Here is a 19,881-nt window from a genome sequence, read left to right as displayed (position 1 = left end):
TTTAAACGACACTTATTGTTTTGACGTTTTAAACCAACGCAACAATATTTCTATTGTGCGCAATAGCTTATTTTTTATTATTATATACCTTAATTTAACCGCCATATAATAGCATAATGTACAAATATGCTATAATAACTTTTTTATTAAAATACAAGTGATTTTGAGGTGCCTTGGGAAAGGATGTGGTTTTTTGGTTGGGTGAAAGGGGAAAGTTCAGGGGTTATATGTGTTGTCTTTGTGTAAAGGAGTGGAGCTCGATCTCACATCACTCTTCCCTCTTCCCCGAGTCCTTTCTAAACTCCCCCGGGTTTCTACCCTCCCGAACCTCTCCCCTTCTACCCTTACAACCCCAACCCTCCCCCTGGTCAGATACCAGCACAAGAATCAGGTGAGATTTATTCTGTTGTTTGTGTTATTATATTTGAAGTTACAGTTAGAAGTAGCGGAAAGAAATCGCGCCCAGCCAACCGCTAGCGGCTGCTTGAACTAGCATGCTAACAGGCCGCATGATGATGAACACGCAGTCTCCATACAGAATGATTCGGCTAGCTAGCTAACCACGGAGAAGTTTGATTTTAATGTTGTTGTTTTTTTGAAAACCGCTGTGTGCTGTTTAGCGCCTGTACTTAGTCAAACCAAACACATAACTACAATTCCCCGAAGGCTATCGATATTTCGTCAGCCATTAATAAATTTGACTAATTGAGCTAGCTAACTAGCTAGCTTTGCTAGGTAGCTAACACACACGCATGCTCCATTCATTTTCCCAGCACGGTGAGCAACCAACATGCTAAATGGCTAACCGACGTACAAAAAGCGTTAATAGTAATGGACTTACTTTTAACTGAACAACACACGCGAAGTATGCATATAAATTTCTGCTTCTCATACTGACAAGTATGTGAATGTATTTTACTAAATAAATGAAACTGTAGGAGAGTAATTATCAGCATAATTTGTTGACAAACTTGAATCTCATAACGTTGCACCCCATATATTTATCGGTTTGCATGGTGATGGATTCCATGCTAATGTACTAACGCTTGTTTGAAATCAGATAACTTAGGCCCAGCAGTATTCAGATGTTTAAAAATAAATGCTCCACACTAACAGCGTGTAGTTGGCACATTGAAAGTGAGTCCTAAGCTATTTCCTATTATTCATCGTAGTACGCATCAGTTCTCATAAGTCCTAACGTTAGCATGAGCTGTGACACAGATTTATCATATTCTCTTTGAATAGGTTCATTAAGAAGAAATTTGTCTAATGGAAAACCAGGTATAATCATTCTATATTTGCAAATTTGTCATTCAATATTGCACATTTAGCCAACGTTCGTTAATGTTACAATGTATAGTGTGGTGTAGTGGATGTTTTAATGACACAATTCATAATGTAATTGCTTAGCGAGCTGTGTAAAGGCCCTTATGTACATTGTGTTATGCTGACAATTAAATCTATGGCCACGTATAGTAACGTAATACCTGATGCTGAGAACAAACATTTCTCTAGTGATAGCTTATTCTTTTACGAAATCTAACATTAATCAATAAGTCAGATATTATATATTGACCCTGCTACAATGTAATTAACGTTACCACTAAGAGCATTACATGCTATAGAGAGAGATTTTGTATTTACCACTTTGTTGACCATATGTAAGTCAGTGTTTACAGGCCGCATTATATACGGTACACCACGTCTTACTGTTTCCCCGCTTCCATGTTTCTTTTTTTCTTTACTGAGTTGCAATTCAGGTTGTCACATAATCTTCCTTGTTTTATAGTTGTTTTTTGTCTGCTATGTCCCTTTTTAGATACATCTTGGTGACCAAATACCCCAGTTCTGTACTGACGCCCAGGTTGCAGTTATGGACTCCGGTGTGATTGAAGGAGGGCTCAATGTCACCCTTACCATTAGGTTGCTAATGCATGGCAAGGTGAGGTCCCCCATCCGCTGCTATTGGCACTTTAATAGTCAGTGACAATAAATTTATTGAAATTAAGTTCCCCAGGGATGTATAATGGACATGGACTTTGACGTGAATGGTAAGGGCATGTTCAGATCAACAAAAACAATCTTGTGATTCCGTCACAGCGGTGGATTGTCACATAAAGCTATAGTGCGTAGTTTGTCACCCCCACGAGGAGTCCTAAGTAATGACAACACAGTAAATACGCATCACCCCGACAACTCCGCCCCACAGATGCTTTTGAAGTTTTGTTTATCCATTCAAAACAAGGAGAACACCGAAGATCAACTCATTTGACATTGGCTTGAATATAATATACAATCATTTAAAAAAATAGACGCACGGTATACCATTTTTTTTAAAATAGCCCATTTGTGATTTCCTGTTGTGTTATTTAATCCCCAATGTAGCTCAAGTAGACATTATAATTCACAATTGTTTTTTGTCAGATCCTTTTATAGAGCTCAACATTTCTGACTTGAAGCGGTTTCATTTCACTGAGAAAGCGATGGAGGGACTGTGCTTTGTTGTTACAGGAAACATTCACCTTTTACACAAACTTCTGAGAAGTTAGTGCTTGTGTTTGTTTTTTACCCTCAGTGTTTGAAAAGTTTATTGTGGCAGCAACAGGGATGTTTACTGTTAACTGTACGGGACTCTCACAGAGCCACATAATGGACTGCCAAGTCTCTTTGCCGGCTACATGACTTAAATGTAGCCTAATCCCTATTTTACACCTGGGGCGCGCCTACTGAACATAGTGTAGGCGCGCCCCCCTGTGAGCAATCGCTGCCATTTAAGTCAATGCTGTATAATCCATCAGCTGCGCCACAGCGCGTCCCTGAAGTGTACGTAAAGCAATTCTCTCCCTGGCTAAAAAATACAGGTCTATTTTCATGCAAGCTCTCGAACAGCTGGGCAGAAAGTGAAACGGCTAGACTATCCAGTCAATTTACCAAAAGACACCAGAAAAGAGAAGGCATGGAGTTTAACTGTTGGAGTGCGAGTGCTTAGAGTGGAAGGTAGATACTAGCTAAATAAACATGTCATTGTTCTGTGTAGTTCTTATATAGACAATAAAATATATGAGTCGGGCAGCAAGACTCTCTGCTTCTGAGACGCTTGCAATGTGTTATGGCACGCGGTGGAGGACTGAAAAAAAGGGAATGCTGCAAAGATGCCCAGTGGAGAATTGGAGTAAGGGTGTTAAATCGGTGACAAGATCCTGTAAAGAAAAGTGGAATACTGTTTTGGCAAGTTACTTTCTTTAAGCTGTTTTAAAGAGACCATGTTTTCCTCGGTGTCTAAATGTGTTATTTTCCAAGTTGGACCCACGCGACTTAATTTTTTAATGTTTCTCTTAGCTACGACTAAGAGAAACTTTCAGAAATAAAGGCCTAATTTACTGAAAAACAAAAACTGCCTGTGGTAGAGAGCTGGTAAGTTCTTATGGATCAGGACGTTTAATTGTATACAACGCACAGTTACACCTGTTCTTCTTCTTCTTTTAAAGCCAAATAGCCTGTGGTGTATTTATGTGCTTCATTGCCTGATAAACTAGGCAAGCTCTAGCTAAAGAGGTAAGACCGGTTCAGCTCTGGTAGTAAACACTTACTATATTTACATGCACATATTCAGTTTTTTTTGCCCTTATTCCAAAGTAGACAATATTCAGACTAAGCGGATTTACATGGTTAATGAAAGTGACTAATCCCCTAATATTGTAGCTGTGCAAAAATAGGATTTTTCAAAAAACATTTTCCCCAGGTGGCTGACTTGTTCTATCACAGCGTTGCTCTCATTCCTTCAATGACCTTCTTAAAAGAGTTGGTTGGCAGTGTTTGTGCAAATTAAAAAACCTGTTGATATCCAAATTCATCGTAATGTTTAAGCTTAGGTGTGTTTCTCCTTCCGACCACACTTTTCTTTTGGGCATGCATCTCTACTGCAGCTTAGCCAACTGCTCACTAGTTTGTCTGTGTACAACAACAACGCATAGAGCTGACTGTAAGGCCGTGAACTGCTACAAACAAAAATGTAAACTTAATTAATGACGGGTGTAAAAAGATTTATTAGTCTAATAAAACATTGTTTCTCTTCCTATTATAGGAAGTTGGAAGTATTATAGGAAAGGTAAGCTGCTGTTTAATATAACAGAAATTTTGATTGTCTATTGTTATTTTGAAAATCTATTTTAAGTGATTATCTGTCTGACTGATTCTCTGCTAATAGAAAGGTGAATCTGTGAAGAAGATGAGAGAAGAGGTGAGTTTTTATTACTTTCCTCTAGTGATAGCAAAGTACAGCAGGATATAATGTCTTAAGTACTAAGAGCCCACAGCTGGCATATGCTTTTGTTTTTACTATGGGAACTCATCCAAATTTCCCTTCTATTTTAATTCCTTGCTTTTCTCTTGTCTGTAGAGCGGGGCTCGCATCAACATCTCTGAGGGCAATTGTCCTGAGAGGATCATTACTTTGGCAGGTCCAACCACCGCCATCTTTAAAGCATTTTCCATGATCATTGAAAAGCTGGAAGAGGTAGGGCACAATTTATGCTGACTAATGGATTAACCGATCAGCAGCAGCCAGCCCAAACACAAACTAGATTAACCGTCCTCTTCATATATATATTTTTTTTTTTACAGGACATAAGCAGCTCAATGACAAACAGCACAGCTACCAGCAAGCCCCCAGTGACCCTACGCATTGTGGTGCCTGCCAGCCAGTGTGGCTCCCTCATCGGGAAAGGTGGCTGCAAGATCAAGGAAATTCGAGAGGTGTGTATCGAGAACAGCATGTAATACCAAACCTATGAAACAAAACCACGCAAGCCACAATCCCTCAGCGTGAGCTGACTGGCAACTTTCTGCCTGTGGAATAAAGTAAATAAAACACTGATACACAGCAGGTCTTCAATTGTCATCTTATTTCACTCTGTGTGTTCCAGTCAACTGGTGCTCAGGTACAAGTGGCAGGAGACATGCTCCCCAACTCCACAGAGCGAGCCATCACCATCGCTGGTACTCCCCAGTCAATAATTGAGTGTGTAAAGCAGATCTGTGTGGTCATGCTTGAGGTAAGTGGACTCATGAAAGCGATGAAGCAAATGAAGGGGCATCTGTTAACCTGTAAATAAATTATATCAAATAGTGTGATCTCTGGATTTTTGGCTGCTGTGTTTTGGCTTTAGACCAGGGATAGAGGCATAGACTGTGGGTATGTCCCAGGTTGTTAAATAGCAGAGTAAAAAAACCTGGAAGTGGTTAAGTGGAAGCCATGAAAAGAGCTGTTTGAATTGTCCAAGTGATTTATCTCCTTTAGCATAGGACTCACTGTATCATCCTTTACAATGCTGTCCCACAAGTCTTTGCAGCAACATCTTTTAAAGTGACACATCACCATTTGTCCATTTATAATCAGAGGTTATTAAGTTGCGCCGTAGTGCCGGCTGTAATCGTGTATGCACCGTGCGTACCTTTTTTGTGAGACGTTGCAACACATCTAATAATAATAATAATAATGTATTTTATGGTACTGTCTTGAATGGTTTAATAAATCCGCGACTTTACTCTCGACTCGTGCAAATATGTGATAGTCCGTTATCTCGTATTTACCTCATATCGTGCAGCCCTACTTTTATGTTGATATATTTGTAGGTAAAACATTGCGGGTACAAGCCTAAATTTTGCGACAATTATGATAACATAGTAATGTAATTACATATCCACCTACTTTGTCTCCTTTATAGTCTCCCCCTAAGGGGGTCACCATCCCTTACCGACCCAAGCCTTCAGGATCCCCCGTCATCTTTGCAGGTGGACAGGTACATACAACACACCTTTACATTCATGACGTTTTTGGGGGGGGTTTATTGCTTCACTTGTCATTTCGTCATTGTCCGATGACCATAAAACACTTTCTCTGGAGGCAGTCTGTTATAGGGCCTTCTCTCTAGATGTTTCCCCCAAATATTTTATTCTTTTCAGCATGAGATTTCTTCAGCATTAGGCCTATTTCCCACTGTTTCTGCTGCTTGATGGCCTAACATTGCAATGTCTTTAATCTGACTAAATACCTTTTCCTTTTTTTTTCTTCATCTTTTATTCAATACTTTTGAAAAGATGAAAATGTCTCCAGTTTTCCTAAAGATCTCTAAAGATTTCTCTTTTCTCAGAAATGTGGAAACTTTGGACAAGACATGTTGATTTTCTTGAATGATAACAGATAATCAGAATAGCGTTTCATGTGGTGGGAGTCTCTACGGGAAATTTATATATTAGAGCGATAAAGAGAGAGAGAGCTGGAAGGATAATGAGCCCAAAATCTTTTAAAACTAAATGAGAGTAAAACTGAGATCATGCAGTTTGGCCCCACTAACTCTACGATAAACTTGGGCCCCCTCCAGTGATTTTGTGCATCCTGTTGTAACTAACCTTGGGGTAAAAATAGACAGTGATTTTAAACTTGACAAACAAATAAATGCAGTTGTGAAATCTAGTTTTAATCATCTTTGTCTTTTAGCCAAAGTCGAACCGTTTTTTTCTTTTAACAGTTTTGAACAAGCTATACATGCTTTTATTTCTTCTCGATTAGACTACTGTAATGCACTTTATTTCGGTATAAGTCACAAAGCACTTTCACGCTTACAGTTAGTCCAAAATTCGGCAGCACGTCTTTTAACTGGAACTAAAAAGCGCGCTCATATAAGTCCAATTCTTGCTTCATTGCACTGGCTTCCTGTACGTTTTAGGATTGATATTATTGTTTGTTTTTAAAGCTGTGAATGGACTGGCCCCAACATATATCTCAGACCTCATCCTGATTTATAGGCCGGCGCGGTCACTGAGGTCAGAGAGCCAGCTCCAGCTTGTGGTCCCAAAGACGAGACTTAAAACTCGGGGGGACAGGGCTTTTTCTGTGGTTGGACCTAAACTCTGGAATGCTCTGCCCCTCCATGTCCAAACAGCCCCAACAGTTGAGTGTTTTAAGTCTCGTCTTAAGACACATTTTTATTCTTTGGCTTTTAACTCCATGTGAGTTGTGTGGTCCTCTGATGGCTCTCACTGTTTTATTGTATTTTAGTATTTATTATTTTTATCTATTTTTTATCTTTTTAAACCAGATGCTCTTATTTTGTTTTACAATATTTTACATTAATTGTTTTGTATGTTTGAGTTTTCTGTGCAGCACTTTGGTAACTTTGTGTTTGTAAAATGTGCTATACAAATAAAGTGGATTGGATTGAAAATCAGATGTGCGGCCTGTGAAAGCTTTTGTTTTTGTTTGTTTCAGGCGTATGCCGTACAAGGACAGCACGCAATTCCGCAGCCAGATGTAAGTGCAGTGAACATTTTTATGATCACCCATTACTCCTACATATAATTACACCTGTCATGTAGCTAAACATGCCCCTAGTTTAATTGGTAACTTCCTATTATCAGATTATGTTACCATTTAGAGAGTGGCACTGTTAGTACTTCTGTTTGTATACTTTCTCAGTTGACGGGCAGTCGGTTGTTAATCAAAACTGATTTGTTTGTCCAGACTCTCGACTAAACCATGAATAATATCTGTTCCTGCAGCTCAATTTTCTTTCCTTTTTCGTCTAAATTTATGTCTCATTCATTAGTATGTCCCAGATAAATGTTATTTTATTCCCCTCTTCATTAACCATTTAACCTTCACTATTACTTTGTGCTCTGCCCACTTGTCTCTCAACTAAATTAATCTTTCCCTCTTTCTCTAATGAGCTTTGAATGTTCCATCAGGAGCATTGGATGTGATAGACTGTATATTATTAGTCTTACTTGCCTCTGAATATTGGCAAAGAGTAAAGCTGTAATATATTATTATAAAGATATAATGTCAAACATGGGAACATTTATATAGTTTAGTGGGATTATGTTTATGTATTTAGTATGCTAATGCTTATGGCAGTTTTTGTTTATTAAAACTCAAATCTGTTAAGACTGACACAGAAACCTTAAGTCTACCCTTCCAGCATTGTGGTGATTACTGGTGAAGTGTGATGCTAAGTTGAGATTGTCGCAGTTTATGTTTGGGTCTTGTATTGGTGATAATTAGGAAATCACCTGCATAATGAGAGCTCCCTCTTTTGTGTATTGTGACCTTTTCCTGATCCTGAAGACTGACAAAGAGTTACCAAGAGATGCAGCCTGCACTTTGGAGGAATACCTATGGGGTACCCCACATAGACAAGCCATAAAACACAATGATTTTCAGACACCTGAGTTTTGTGAAAGGATAAGAGAGGTTATTTGTGTAGCTGTCTGTACTGACTGTGATTTGTTTCGTTCTGTTTTTCCTTCTTCCTGTGTTTTCCATTTCTCTCCCTGTCTTCTCTGTCACTCTCACAGTCTTCCTCTGCTGCTATTTCTCCACAGCTCACAAAGCTTCACCAGCTGGCTATGCAGCAGAGCCCCTTCCCCATCGCACCAAGCAACCAGGGATTTACCGGTATGCAGCACAACAGGGCCCATAGACTTTCACACAAAATGTTTTTAATTTGTCAGCCCCAAAAGTCAGAATTTGTTGGACACAAGCACCAAATCATATGATGTTTTGGTCCTCAAACATTTTTGAAGAAAACTCATTTGATAAAAAAAAACGTAAAGATTCATGCATCATTTGTGAAGCACCCTGATTGCCCAGAGAAATAAAACTGTCCACTGGAAAGCATTTTAATCAAAAATTTAATTTTTCATACCATCATGGAGGCATTTAGCGTTGGATTTTGTGGTGTTGAATTATACTGCATTGTGTAGGTGTTCCTAGTATTTGTCTACCTTCTTGACATGTAATACATTATAATATAATCCAATCCAGTGCAAACACAAACTACACACCAGATGTTTGGATAAGGAGTACAGATCTTAAGCTCTGAAAAAGTTGGAATTGATAAATATGGTATTAGTGCTGCATTATTATGGAACCCAGGCAACTTCTAGGCAAGAATTTCAATGGTATTCACACACTACTATTGACAAGGTAACAAACCGTAACCTGATTTGTTCAGGTCCTATACCCTGACCAATTGGCAAACCTTAACCACTTAAGGTCAATGCCTAACCCCACCCAATCAAGTTGCTCGTAAGGCGAGACTTGCCTAGAAGTTGTACGTGGTATCCATAATAACGCATCAGTGACTCTGTATTAGTTACTAATTTGATGTTCTGTCATCCAAGTTCTACACACTTTTCCACACATTTTTCAGGGATAGATGCCTCTGCTCAAACCAGTTCCCATGAGATGACCATTCCAAATGACGTAAGTGATTCAAAAAGTCATTTTTTTATTCTGTTAAACAGTTAACATTGCGGCATGTTTTCTCATCTACAATACTGTTGTATCCATGTTAACCATGCTGAATGCTTGACTGGAATTAAATCTACAAAAAAAAAAAAAAATGGTGCTTGACAACCTTTTGCATATAAATAGCTGTATTCAAGCTTAACTCAAAGTTGCTACCTTTTAACAGAAACATGTCTTCATTGTGTTATTCAGCCTCATTATTCCCACTTTCATCCTCTTCCACACTACAGCTTATTGGGTGCATCATCGGCCGCCAGGGGGCCAAGATCAATGAGATCAGGCAAATGTCGGGCGCCCAGATCAAGATTGCGAATCCAGTGGATGGATCGACTGATCGCCAGGTCACCATCACAGGCTCACCCGCCAGTATCAGTCTGGCAGAGTACCTCATCAACGCCAGGTAAATAGAAGTTATGCAGTAAACTATGTTAGCTACCAACAGGTAATTTATTCAGTCACAGGCCTTAAAAACCAACAACATTGCTTGGTTACATTTAGTTTCACTAAAAGGCAAATTATTCAGGTCAGTAGAGGTTTTTTAAATTGTAGTCTTTAATTTAAGTAACTACTTTAAGGAACTACTAGAAGGGCCGTTTTTTGCGTTTTATCATAACTGATAAAATTAATAAATAAAGAAGTGCGGTACTTTTGGCTCCGCTACAGCTCTGTCTGTCCCTCTGCTTTAGTTTCAGTGATGTAATGTCTTTTACTGTGTATAATGTTATGTATAAGTTTCTAATTCATTAAATAATTGCTTAAAGCAATAATGTAGTATGTGACATACCAAAATCTTATTTAACATTTTCATTTTCGCTTTAAATGCACATTTGCACAGTTCCAAAAATCTGTTATCCGTTTCAGTAACTACTAATAATCTGTAAACCAGCATCCATCAATCCCAGAAACCTACAGTTTCTTTTTTGATCAGATTTCTAGTAAGAATGAAATGCAAGAGTGCAAGAATAAAAACGTTTATGCACCTAATACATGCAAATTCATAACATGCTACCTGCTGTATCGGTTAAAAAAAATATTTTTGATTTGTGTTCAAACTCAAATGATTCAGTGGTATGGTGGGAATGGTATTCTCTAGCTACTGTTAATCATATTTGTTGTTGCTAGCTCTCTTGTCAGTCTACACTTGTGCTTTACTCCTTATCTTACCCTTCACTTGGCTCCACATCCCACCATCAGACTAGAGATGTGTTTTTTTTTGGGATCGACATATATTCATTTCTAATTAAGCTTTTTGTTTTGTTTTTTTGATCACATCCCTGAGTGGCCCGCCCCTCCTCCCTCACCCTACTCCTACCACTACCCCCCACCCATTGCTCACAGCCTGCCCTGTGACCCATCCCGACTGTGTTGTCCCTCTCTCCTTGTTTCTCTTTCTACAGTGTAGAGTCCTCTAAACCTCCTCCCTCCTCCTCCTTGAACCCTGAACAGACCAGCCTGTGCCCTCCCTCCACCTCTACTACTACTACTACCACTACTACTACTACTACCACCACCTCCTCTGCTGTTATCTCTTCCTCCTCCTCTTCCTCCTGTGTGGTGCCCCCCTCAGCCTCCATTCCTCTGTCCTTGTTGGCTCCAGGGCCGCCTCCTTCCTCTTCTTCCTCCTCCTCTTCCTCCTCCACTGATTCCCCGCTCCCCAGCTCTCCTGCCTGTGTTTCAAGTCTCCTCAGTCTCAAGCCCCTCCCTCTCCTGGCCCTCCATGTTGTCAGTGGGCCCAGTAACCCCACACACCCAATATCCACTGAACCCAAAATCGCCCCAGAGCTGAGCTCCAAGTCTAAAAGGCGAAGGCTCTCCCCTTACTAACAAAGGAAACATAAGTCATCTACTACTAAAGTACTGACAATGCTCTGTTGTCTGTTCCTGCATTTGCTTTTTAATCAGGCTGTGCCATGCTTACCACAGAAAACAAATGCACACAAACAAGTGTTAAACAGCCAGACAGATGGTTCCTGCCATATTTATAAAATAGATAAATGTAGCTTAATTAGGCCTGTGTCTTAAAGAAAAGACATGTCGAGTGTATAATATTTTTAAATGACGTTGAGCTTAGCATGGACAGTGCATTATTTTACTAAAGCATTTCTCTCTTTGTGTAATCTCTGCTCAGGTAGCGGCTCTCTGGAAGATGTCACATTGTATTAATGGGAATGGTTTTCTTGTAGTGCATTTTAAGTGACAATTGTTGGCTGTTGTAATGGAGAGAACACTCATCATGATTTTATTTTTGCTTGTATAAGAAGTAATTGTAATTCCAAGTAAATCTGCCCTCAGGTATCAAAGGCATCAAACCACCTTTTTATTTAGATAATCTTGGGAAAACCATCTTAATTTTAAAGGAAAAGTTCGACACTTTGGAAAATGCTGATTTGCTTTCTTGTTGCAAGTAAGATGAGCAGATAAATACCGGTGTAAAAAGAACACATTTTGGTATTAATGGGGTTTTATGATGTTAACTGGGTAGCAGACTTTTTTCTTTTGCCTGGCAATCTCTCAGTGACGACAAGGCTTCAGGAAATCAAGGGCTAAGGGAGCTGTTAGCCTGGGGCTAAGAAAGCATTCGCACTGCACATTCCAAGTGGGCTAGCCGCGACTTTAGCCTGGGGCTTGCTGGAGCTTAACACGTAATCCATGGCTAGTATAGGTGCAGTATGAGGCGTTTATCCTACAAGGCTTCCCTTGTGTCTGTAAATGACTAATTTAGCCCAGGGTCAATTCTTAAGGATAGCTTCAGTGTGAAAATCATTTTCCTGCATGTGAGCTGTGCGGTTAGTCAGATATAATCTTCGGACAAAATAAGGCTAGTTGTTTTTCACCTGGTTTCCTTTTCTTTATGCTAAGCTGAGCTAACGGCTGCTAATGGTCTTTTTTATTCTCTGCAAGAATGTGAATAAGCATGTTTCTCAAGATGTTGACACAGCTCCATTAGTCCACAACACCGTTTGAGATCTGTTTAGACTAGTAATTATTGAAAAGAGGTGCAGCCAAACTGAACTTCTTTTTTTTTTTAATATATATGAGAGCATTCATTTCCGTTAAATGTAATAATAAATCTCCTTATCTAGCATTGTATTTGAATAATGTAATATACAGTAACTTACATTTGTCTGTCTGATTGCATGCCTTATTCTCTCTCCCTCCCTGGTTTCCGGGTGTCTCTCTCTGTCTCTCCAGGCTCTCCTCTGAGGCCACAGGACTGGCAGCCAACTGAAAAGACACTGCATCTGCACTAAATTACACTTTTATATCATCGGTCACCATAAAGCAGTCAATGCAACTATCCAACTTAAGAGTTTATATATTATGCATCCTCTTCCTCATTTGAAATCATGTCACCTGCCACTGATTTGATCCTCTGAGTTCTTTATTTATTTCCTTTTTTGTTTTTAGTCAAAAGAAGCAAACATTCGGTTTTTAATTCCCTTTTGAGTCCAGTTGGATGTTTTAATGATTTATTACACTTCTTTTTTCTTTTCTTTTTTAAATGGATGTCTTAGCTCTCTTCCCTTTTTTTCTTTCTTTGCCATCACAGAGGAGTAGAGTTGGAAAATCGGAATAGGCATATAGATTTAGTTGTGTACAGTCAGGTTTTTCTTTAAAATGGAAAAGACAAAAAAGGAAAAATAAAGTATCAAATAAGAATAGAGTGACTGTTTTATTCAGTGTTTATATATACACGCTCCCTCCCCCCCCCTTTTTTTTCCCCACCCATTTCAGCAAAGTACGTCTCCCTATTTTTTTGTCCATACTCACTTGGTTTAAATATGCTCAGCATTCTCCCCCCTGTGCATGTAACATGGATTACACTCGTCTCACTGAGAATACGTAGCTGTACAATGCACTGTCACTGATGATATTTGGTTATAAATACAACTGTTTTGACGATTGAATTCATCCAGATAATTTAATGTGTATTATTACACGTCACTTTTCCTATACCCTACATGTCATTCCTGTTTTTCCCCTCCCCTAGTCCGGAGATCTGGAGTTGATATTTTTCTGGGATGGGAGGTTTTTGGGGGATTTGGGCTTGGCTGTAGGGATTGGAAGCAGAGGGTTGTCCTCGCTTTTTTTGTAAAGACTGATATATACAAAAAAAAGTTGAATATTTGTTTTAAATGGAGGAAATATTTTTTTTTAAACTACCAAAGGGGTATTAACTCCTGGACACTGACTGACTGACCTGTCTATTAGATGTGATGAGGCTGAAATCATTGAAGCTCTGGAACTAGACTTAAAAAAGGGTTGTAACACTAGTTTCCTGCTCTTTGCTTTGCTCAAGTCAGAAAATTATTTTATTTTTTATTTGCAGGAAAGAAAAACTTTTGTGCACGTTTTTTTGAGACTGTAGACCTGGGTGCCACAACATTGTATAAAAAAATACAGAAATAAAGATGTGAAATGCTCAAACCACAACTTGTCTTGGGAATTTTGTCACTGGCCGTAATATAGTACACACAGTTGGGATTTTACAGATTTTATTTTAAATTGTTTCTTAAATATATTTATTGTACAGTTACAATAATATAAAAAGCAAACGTTTTGGTTCATACAGGGTTGTTTCAATTGGCATCATGGGAAACAAGAACCTCCACAATTGAGACACTAGAGGGCAGTAGTTTTGCTTTTTGGCAACATTTTATCCTTGGGGGCACAATCTGTTTAAAATGCTCTAGAAATTGAAAGTTTAAAATGTAACACCAGATAAAAAAAAAAAAAAAAGCTGCCATTTCTAGCTTATTGAGTGAGACCTGATAAGTCACATTAATTGAACAGGATGCAATGTGCTGTTGTACAGTCAGATTGGACCACATGCATGTAAGAAGGCTTGTCAAGGGACACAAGTACATCAAAACCAGAGTTGTATGTATCATGCTGCCTGTTTATAAAGGAACTCTTTCACATCAGTGAAAAAAGTACTGTCTGAGGACAATGGCAGAGTGACCTTTCCATACATCATTGAACAATACTATGGGCTTCTAAAGCGTCTACATCTCAACTAGTATGCTGTGGTAGGAGGCAGTATGTAAAAATGGCCAAATTATGAGCCCCAATTGCTAATTGCACACTGACTTTATGAGTGGACAAAAACAAGCTGAATTGGTGTTCACACATTGTGTAAGTTAAAGATCGTTACTGTCATCTGCTCCAGGTAAGCCTGTGCTTGCTTTGTCATTTACTTACTAAAACTAATGGTGTCAACAGCGTATTTGACTAAATCAGCCACATTGCTAAGTTTACTAAATTATCTCTCTCGTGTGCTGGTACACTGCAAACACTGGCCACAAGTAATTCTATAATTATTCTGAGATCTATTTTGGTGTTTGTGTCCCTGTCATCCATATACCTTCTGTTGTTAAATGTGTGTCATTTTTTTCTGTATGGATGGTTCTAATTAATTTTGAACAGAGTGACAAATAGGCTATCCATACTTTATCACAAGCATGCTTTTATGATTCTATATACACCCCAAGATGTTCAGAAGGGGGTTTTCAAACTGGTATTGCGTTGTAATACAGTAAACACTGCAATACTAATAAAAAAGCCCATCTGCCCTGAAAGAACTCAGCTGTGGTTCTTTTGGCCCGTGACATAACAGGACACACTGTACGAGAGCAGACATATTGCTTTTTTTTTTTGTTCACTTGTCCCTCTTTTGTCTGTGTTTTGATGCTTGGACATTAACAGCAGCTACAATACATTCTACTACCATAAGTTATTTGAGGTTCAAATAGAGTAGTGCCACCTAATTAGAAACATCAGCACTTTTAAATTATACAGTCACAGATTTTAAAAATGTGTCCATTTTACATCATCACATATTTACAAAGATTTTAAACACAGGAGTAGAAAATGAAAATAAAATGCATGACACAAATATAATTAAAACATTTAAACAAATGAAAAATGTAAACATTGTTGTTTTTTTACTGTAAAATAGCAATAAATTAGTCAGTGCATAACATTGAAGAGTAAACGCAATATAACCTGATTGAGAGTAAATCAGTACATTTCATAAATTAAGTGCAAGTAGTAACATCAGTGGCTGCCCCATTGATGTTGACAATACAAACATTAAAATATAATTGTGCCCTGATTTGGATCTTATGATCATGTCCTCATATGACATGATGTGAAATAACATGACCATTTTTTTTGACGGAGATCAAAATACAAATCAACATGGAAGATTAAAAGAGACATTAATGGACAGTTGTGTTGATGGCTTCTTTGACTGAGGCCTCTGTTGTTGAGGTGTTTTTGCAAAGCTGATCTTGGGCCAGCTGCTTCGGTGGCTGATGCTCTGTCAGCTCAGCTGTGTCCCAATTCAGTCTCACATCACTGTTAGGCATTTTATCTCAAATGAAATGGGATTTTCTGCCCCCCCGCTTTGAAGATGCGCCTTCATTTCCTGCCTTTGCAATGTCCCTGCTGCTTATGACTGTGTATTCAAAGGTCTGTTAGAGTTAAAGAGGCATTCACAGACCAGATCTGCAGGAGTTTGAGTGGGTTGATGTGTCAGATTTTCACCAGTTGGCTGGAGGTTGGCTAGGTTCCGCACTACCTGAATGGTCCAGCTCTGCACTGTCACAGTCCGAGTCATCATACAGGCCCTGGTGTGAAACAAAACCATGAATAATTGGAGTTAGAGCAGCAACGGACTCTTTGATGTTGACTACAAATGCAGTTTCTGACCTATTGTCTGCCTCTATACTGTTTATCTGTTTCATGCATTCTGCCTTCATTCATTCTCTGCAGCCTACCTCATAATTGTGGTCATTACTAGCAAGCTGTGTCTTGACCTGGCGAAGAATAGCTTCCTTCTCAGATAGCCCGTCAGAGCCCAGCTGGGTTGGCTCGGACGGGTCAGCGGGAATCTCAGAGCCCTGAGACAGCAGATCGTCACTCTTGTCGTCCAGACGCTCGTCAGTGTTGGTGCTGACCACGTCTGGTGTGCCGCTGTGGGAGTGGTCGGTTGTGTTGCCCTCCTCGCCGTCCGAGACCGACAAGTTCTCTGAGCTGAAGGTGGACAGGGACTGGCACTTGCTCATGCTAACGGGACGCCTGAGTGGGAATACAATAAGAAATAATACATATATGGGAAGTTATTAACAGTGGAGCAATATGGTAGGTGAGATAACAGACCTACAGGCATATTCAGACTCAAAATGCTGTAGTATGTAAAATTAGACAATATTCATGTTTAAAAAACAAGTGAAACATTTGGCATTGCATTGTGAATATAAAGATCACACCTAATTGTTTATTGCTAATATTCACATTCAATGTGTTTCTGGCATTCAAATGTAATTTTACATAAACGTAAACTGTTTTAAGTGAATGCACAGTTGGAATCGTGAATATAGTAGGTCTTCAATAAATATATTTATTTTGTTTAGCAACTCTTACCGTCTCCTTGGCAACTCTACTTCACTGTCCACTTCTCCTTCTTCTTCCTCTGACGACACTCCACGTCTCTGCGGACAAAATTAACAGCATGTTGCTTGGTTTGGTCGCTGGTTCAAGTCCCAATTCCAAAGTGGTTGATGGAACGTAGCACCCCAAGCTCTCAGGGCGCTGGCAGCTGGCAGCCCACTCACTCTGACATCTCTCTATTTGTGCATAAATAGGTCCTAAGCATGTGTGTGTGTGTCTTTCAGGCCTGTGTTTATTGATTTCTTACAAAACAGAATGTAAATTGTAAAGTGGGGATCAATAAACAGTCTAGATTAAATAAATAAATTAAAAAATGTACTTGTGAAATATACAAGTTTGGTAACAGCAGCAGTGGGGACTTGGCTAACACATTTTAAACAGGATGTTGGAGTTGCAACTACCACTACGGACAAATCCCAAGAAGGCAGTAATTAACTATATAAATGTCTTTAATACTGTAGCACTGTAGCATGGCATCTAAGAAAAAAGAGGATTGTACCTAATGGATTGATGGCTATTGTGTTGGACTGATTACATGTTTTTCCAAGCTAAACATTGTCAGTGTCAATTATGACAGCAAATCAATTCAATCTTCATAGCATTGCGGGATTTTATCTGTTGTTTGACACCTCAACAGATGCTGATTTGTACCTGTGCTTCGGTTTGAATCAAGACAGATACACTAATAAAGGAAGGAAAATGTTTTGCTTAACTGGCAACAAATTACAAATTAATCAAAATGGTTACATTTCCCTTTCTCACTGCTATATAATTGTTGGTTATAAGGTGGAAGTCAAAATGATTTAGTTAAACTGGGCCAAGAATAGACAATGTATGTGTGACTGCCTCCTTAGACAATGCTGTTAAAGTCTCACCTGACTGCGTGTGACTGCTGCCCTGTACAGCAGTGCTGCAGGAGTGAGACGTTGACTTCTAGGTGAACGCGTGATCACCGTCCCGTCTTCCTTCTCTTCACCCTCGTGGGAAACACGTGGGTTCCCGAGCACAGACGCCCTCCCTGCAGCTGCTCCCCTGCCGCACGGGGAGTCGGGGCTGCTGGAAAACGGGATAGAAGCTGCATCCTCACTGGGCGTGTCACTGCGTGGAGGTGTGTCTACTAGGTCATCATTCCCTAAACCCACATCCGGCCCCTCCTCAGGCCCTCCAGTCCTTCTGCTTTCCCCCAGCCCGGCTGAGGCGCTCTGACTGCCAGCTCTGTCCAGCCCTGGCCCAACCTGCCCCTTCCTCCGGCCTTCAGCCTCCAAGGTGGTTGAAATTAGATCCGGACTTGAGGAGTACATCTTCTTGAGCAGAAGATCGTGCTGCAGGCCCCTGAGGGCTGCACTGGGGTCCATATGCTGCTTACTGCTGGGCACAGATGAGGTGGCGTTGATCATGGCTAATGAAGAGGAGAGAGTGGCTTTCAACTGAGCAAAGTCCCCACTGCTGCCTTTACCAGCCTTCCTGTAGCGGGGTTTTCCTCGCCGTGAGCGGCCAGGGGAAGTAGAGCCCTTGTTGGGGATTGTGACCTGGGTCATGGAAGAGTCCAGTTTGGGGAGGATGACCTCTGACTTCAGTAAGTCTGGCCTGGAAAGGACAGGGACATAATTAATAGAAAACAGGGGAAAAAAACATTTAAATGCATAAATTGCTAGATAGATTCTATTGATGCGCCTTGTTCAATATGCCAGTTGATAGCTTATTTTTTTGTCATTGTCAACAATTGCCCTAAATTAACACTTTCCAACTACTCTTGGGCTTGGTTCTGCATTCAGAACCAAGCCCATTAGTTCCTCCTGGAGATGTAAGTCTTTTAAAAAGGTTCATAAATATATAAAGTCAGTTTAAAAAATTGGAAATACTTCAAATTGGTTTCAGTGTTTTTTAGCAAACATTACTCAAACAGGAGTAAATAGTGATATTTGTTATTTAAGATGCAGATTTGGCACACTTGGGAGTTGTTGACAATAAGAAAATCTACAGATTTATCCTTCAACATAACTTTGGGGCTCACATAATATTGAAGAGCAACTTGATCAAACCATCACATATAAATGCTGCTGATTTGAAATGACTCTTTGCTGCCTCACCTCTTGCTGTATGAAGGCAGCTTCTGAGGTACATTACGTTTCTTCATGAGTTTCTCCATCGAGTTGGAGGAGGCCGACTGTCTGGAGCTTTGGTGTTTGAAACAGCCCGGGTACTTTTTGTCCAGTGAATGCTCCCTCCTGTTTAAAACACAAAGCCAATACTCATTTAATGGATGTCAACGGATACTTGGCATGGCATAAGAGAGCGCTTTGTTACATGCAAAGGCCCTGTGTGACTTGGTTGTAATGGCCCTTCACTTCACATTACGGATGACCTTTTCCAAAATATTTGAATAATTGCAACACTAGTTTTCCTATTGTTACAGTGTGATGCATTTAGAAAATGACTACAAAATACAGCCGTAGGTCTGTCTGACTAACCATTTCTTTGGCTTTTCACTCACAAAAACCAAACCTGACAGAACTCTGGACAGAAAATGTCCAGATGTGCAAAGACCTATCCACACAGTCTCAAGGCTATTGTTGCTAAAGGGGCATCTACTAAACATTGACTAATGCATTAAGTATTTTGTATTTTGTTTTTAAATAATTTAAAGCATTTTTTAGATAACCTGTATCTACATTACTTTGACATTAAAGGGTCTTTTTCTAATCAGCACCAAAAGCCACATTACTTTTAGGCCATCGACAACCAAAAAGCAACAACAGCTGAAGCAGAGGTTAATTGATGGATGGGTGCACCTCTCACACCCATTTCCCTTTCTGGGTATGAGCTCAGGGGGGCTTAAAAGCATGTAAACACCTATGAAGCACCTTCCGATATCAGTTGGCAGGTCCTCAAATGCGTGCTGACCAACTAGCACCGGTATTCACAATGATATTCAAACTATCACTGCCTCAGTCTGTCACACCCACATCTTTTAAGAACTCCACCATCATTCCTGTGCCCAGGAAAACAAGACCAGTCTGCCTGAATGACTACCGCCCAGTGGCACTCACCTCTGTGGTGATGAAATGCTTTAAACCTAGTCCCGCATTGCCAGACCTTCCTTCACAGTGCTATGG

At 39.8% G+C, this 19,881-nt stretch overlaps 2 protein-coding genes and 1 long non-coding RNA gene across 10 annotated transcripts in view; 1 reads left to right on the top strand and 2 right to left on the bottom strand.

Annotated features, from left to right (window-relative positions):
* The first annotated feature begins 211 nt into the window (after nt 1–211).
* LOC117943585 (poly(rC)-binding protein 2-like) lies at nt 212–13,744 on the top strand. 6 transcript variants are annotated; one of them, XM_034869805.1, is made up of 14 exons: nt 212–391; nt 1,246–1,281; nt 1,820–1,942; nt 4,085–4,108; nt 4,208–4,240; nt 4,400–4,516; nt 4,624–4,755; nt 4,926–5,054; nt 5,727–5,801; nt 7,271–7,312; nt 8,383–8,455; nt 9,213–9,265; nt 9,541–9,710; nt 10,708–11,662. In XM_034869805.1, exons 2-14 carry the CDS (start codon nt 1,270–1,272, stop codon nt 11,132–11,134), a joined length of 1,410 nt encoding a protein of 469 aa, XP_034725696.1. In that variant the 5' UTR covers nt 212–391; nt 1,246–1,269; the 3' UTR covers nt 11,135–11,662. The 6 variants fall into 6 exon arrangements, with proteins under 6 accessions (XP_034725696.1, XP_034725695.1, XP_034725697.1 ...); XM_034869804.1 differs by having other exon boundaries at nt 8,356–8,455; XM_034869809.1 differs by lacking the exon at nt 10,708–11,662 and adding an exon at nt 12,503–13,744 and having other exon boundaries at nt 214–391.
* LOC117943596 lies at nt 7,722–7,974 on the bottom strand. Its single transcript, XR_004656387.1, has 2 exons — nt 7,850–7,974; nt 7,722–7,814 (listed from the first exon to the last, which is right to left on the bottom strand). It is a non-coding gene; the product is annotated as an uncharacterized LOC117943596 (long non-coding RNA).
* Nucleotides 13,745–15,716: 1,972 nt separating the features above from the next.
* Nucleotides 15,717–19,881, bottom strand: part of LOC117943579 (mitogen-activated protein kinase kinase kinase 12-like) — a 30,444-nt gene continuing 26,279 nt past the window's right edge. For all 3 annotated transcript variants that reach the window (XM_034869796.1, XM_034869797.1, XM_034869795.1), the window contains 5 exons: nt 18,856–18,993; nt 17,641–18,352; nt 16,739–16,806; nt 16,093–16,393; nt 15,717–15,942 (listed from right to left, as the gene is read on the bottom strand). In XM_034869796.1, the coding sequence (XP_034725687.1) occupies nt 15,856–15,942; nt 16,093–16,393; nt 16,739–16,806; nt 17,641–18,352; nt 18,856–18,993 (1,306 nt within the window). In that variant the 3' untranslated portion in view covers nt 15,717–15,855. The remainder of the gene's footprint in view (nt 15,943–16,092; nt 16,394–16,738; nt 16,807–17,640; nt 18,353–18,855; nt 18,994–19,881) is intronic.

The sequence above is a fragment of the Etheostoma cragini genome, chromosome 4 (assembly GCF_013103735.1).
Source record: "Etheostoma cragini isolate CJK2018 chromosome 4, CSU_Ecrag_1.0, whole genome shotgun sequence".
NCBI classification, from domain to species: Eukaryota; Metazoa; Chordata; class Actinopteri; order Perciformes; family Percidae; genus Etheostoma; species Etheostoma cragini.
The sequence above is the reverse complement of the archived record's forward strand: the minus strand, read 5'-3'. Positions and strand labels throughout refer to the sequence as shown.

Coding starts and splice junctions, on each gene's coding strand:
- LOC117943585 (XM_034869804.1), top strand. Junction 4,241..4,399: donor TGAAGAAGATGAGAGAAGAG/GTGAGTTTTTAT, acceptor TCTTGTCTGTAG/AGCGGGGCTCGCATCAACAT. Junction 7,313..8,355: donor ACGCAATTCCGCAGCCAGAT/GTAAGTGCAGTG, acceptor TCACTCTCACAG/TCTTCCTCTGCTGCTATTTC.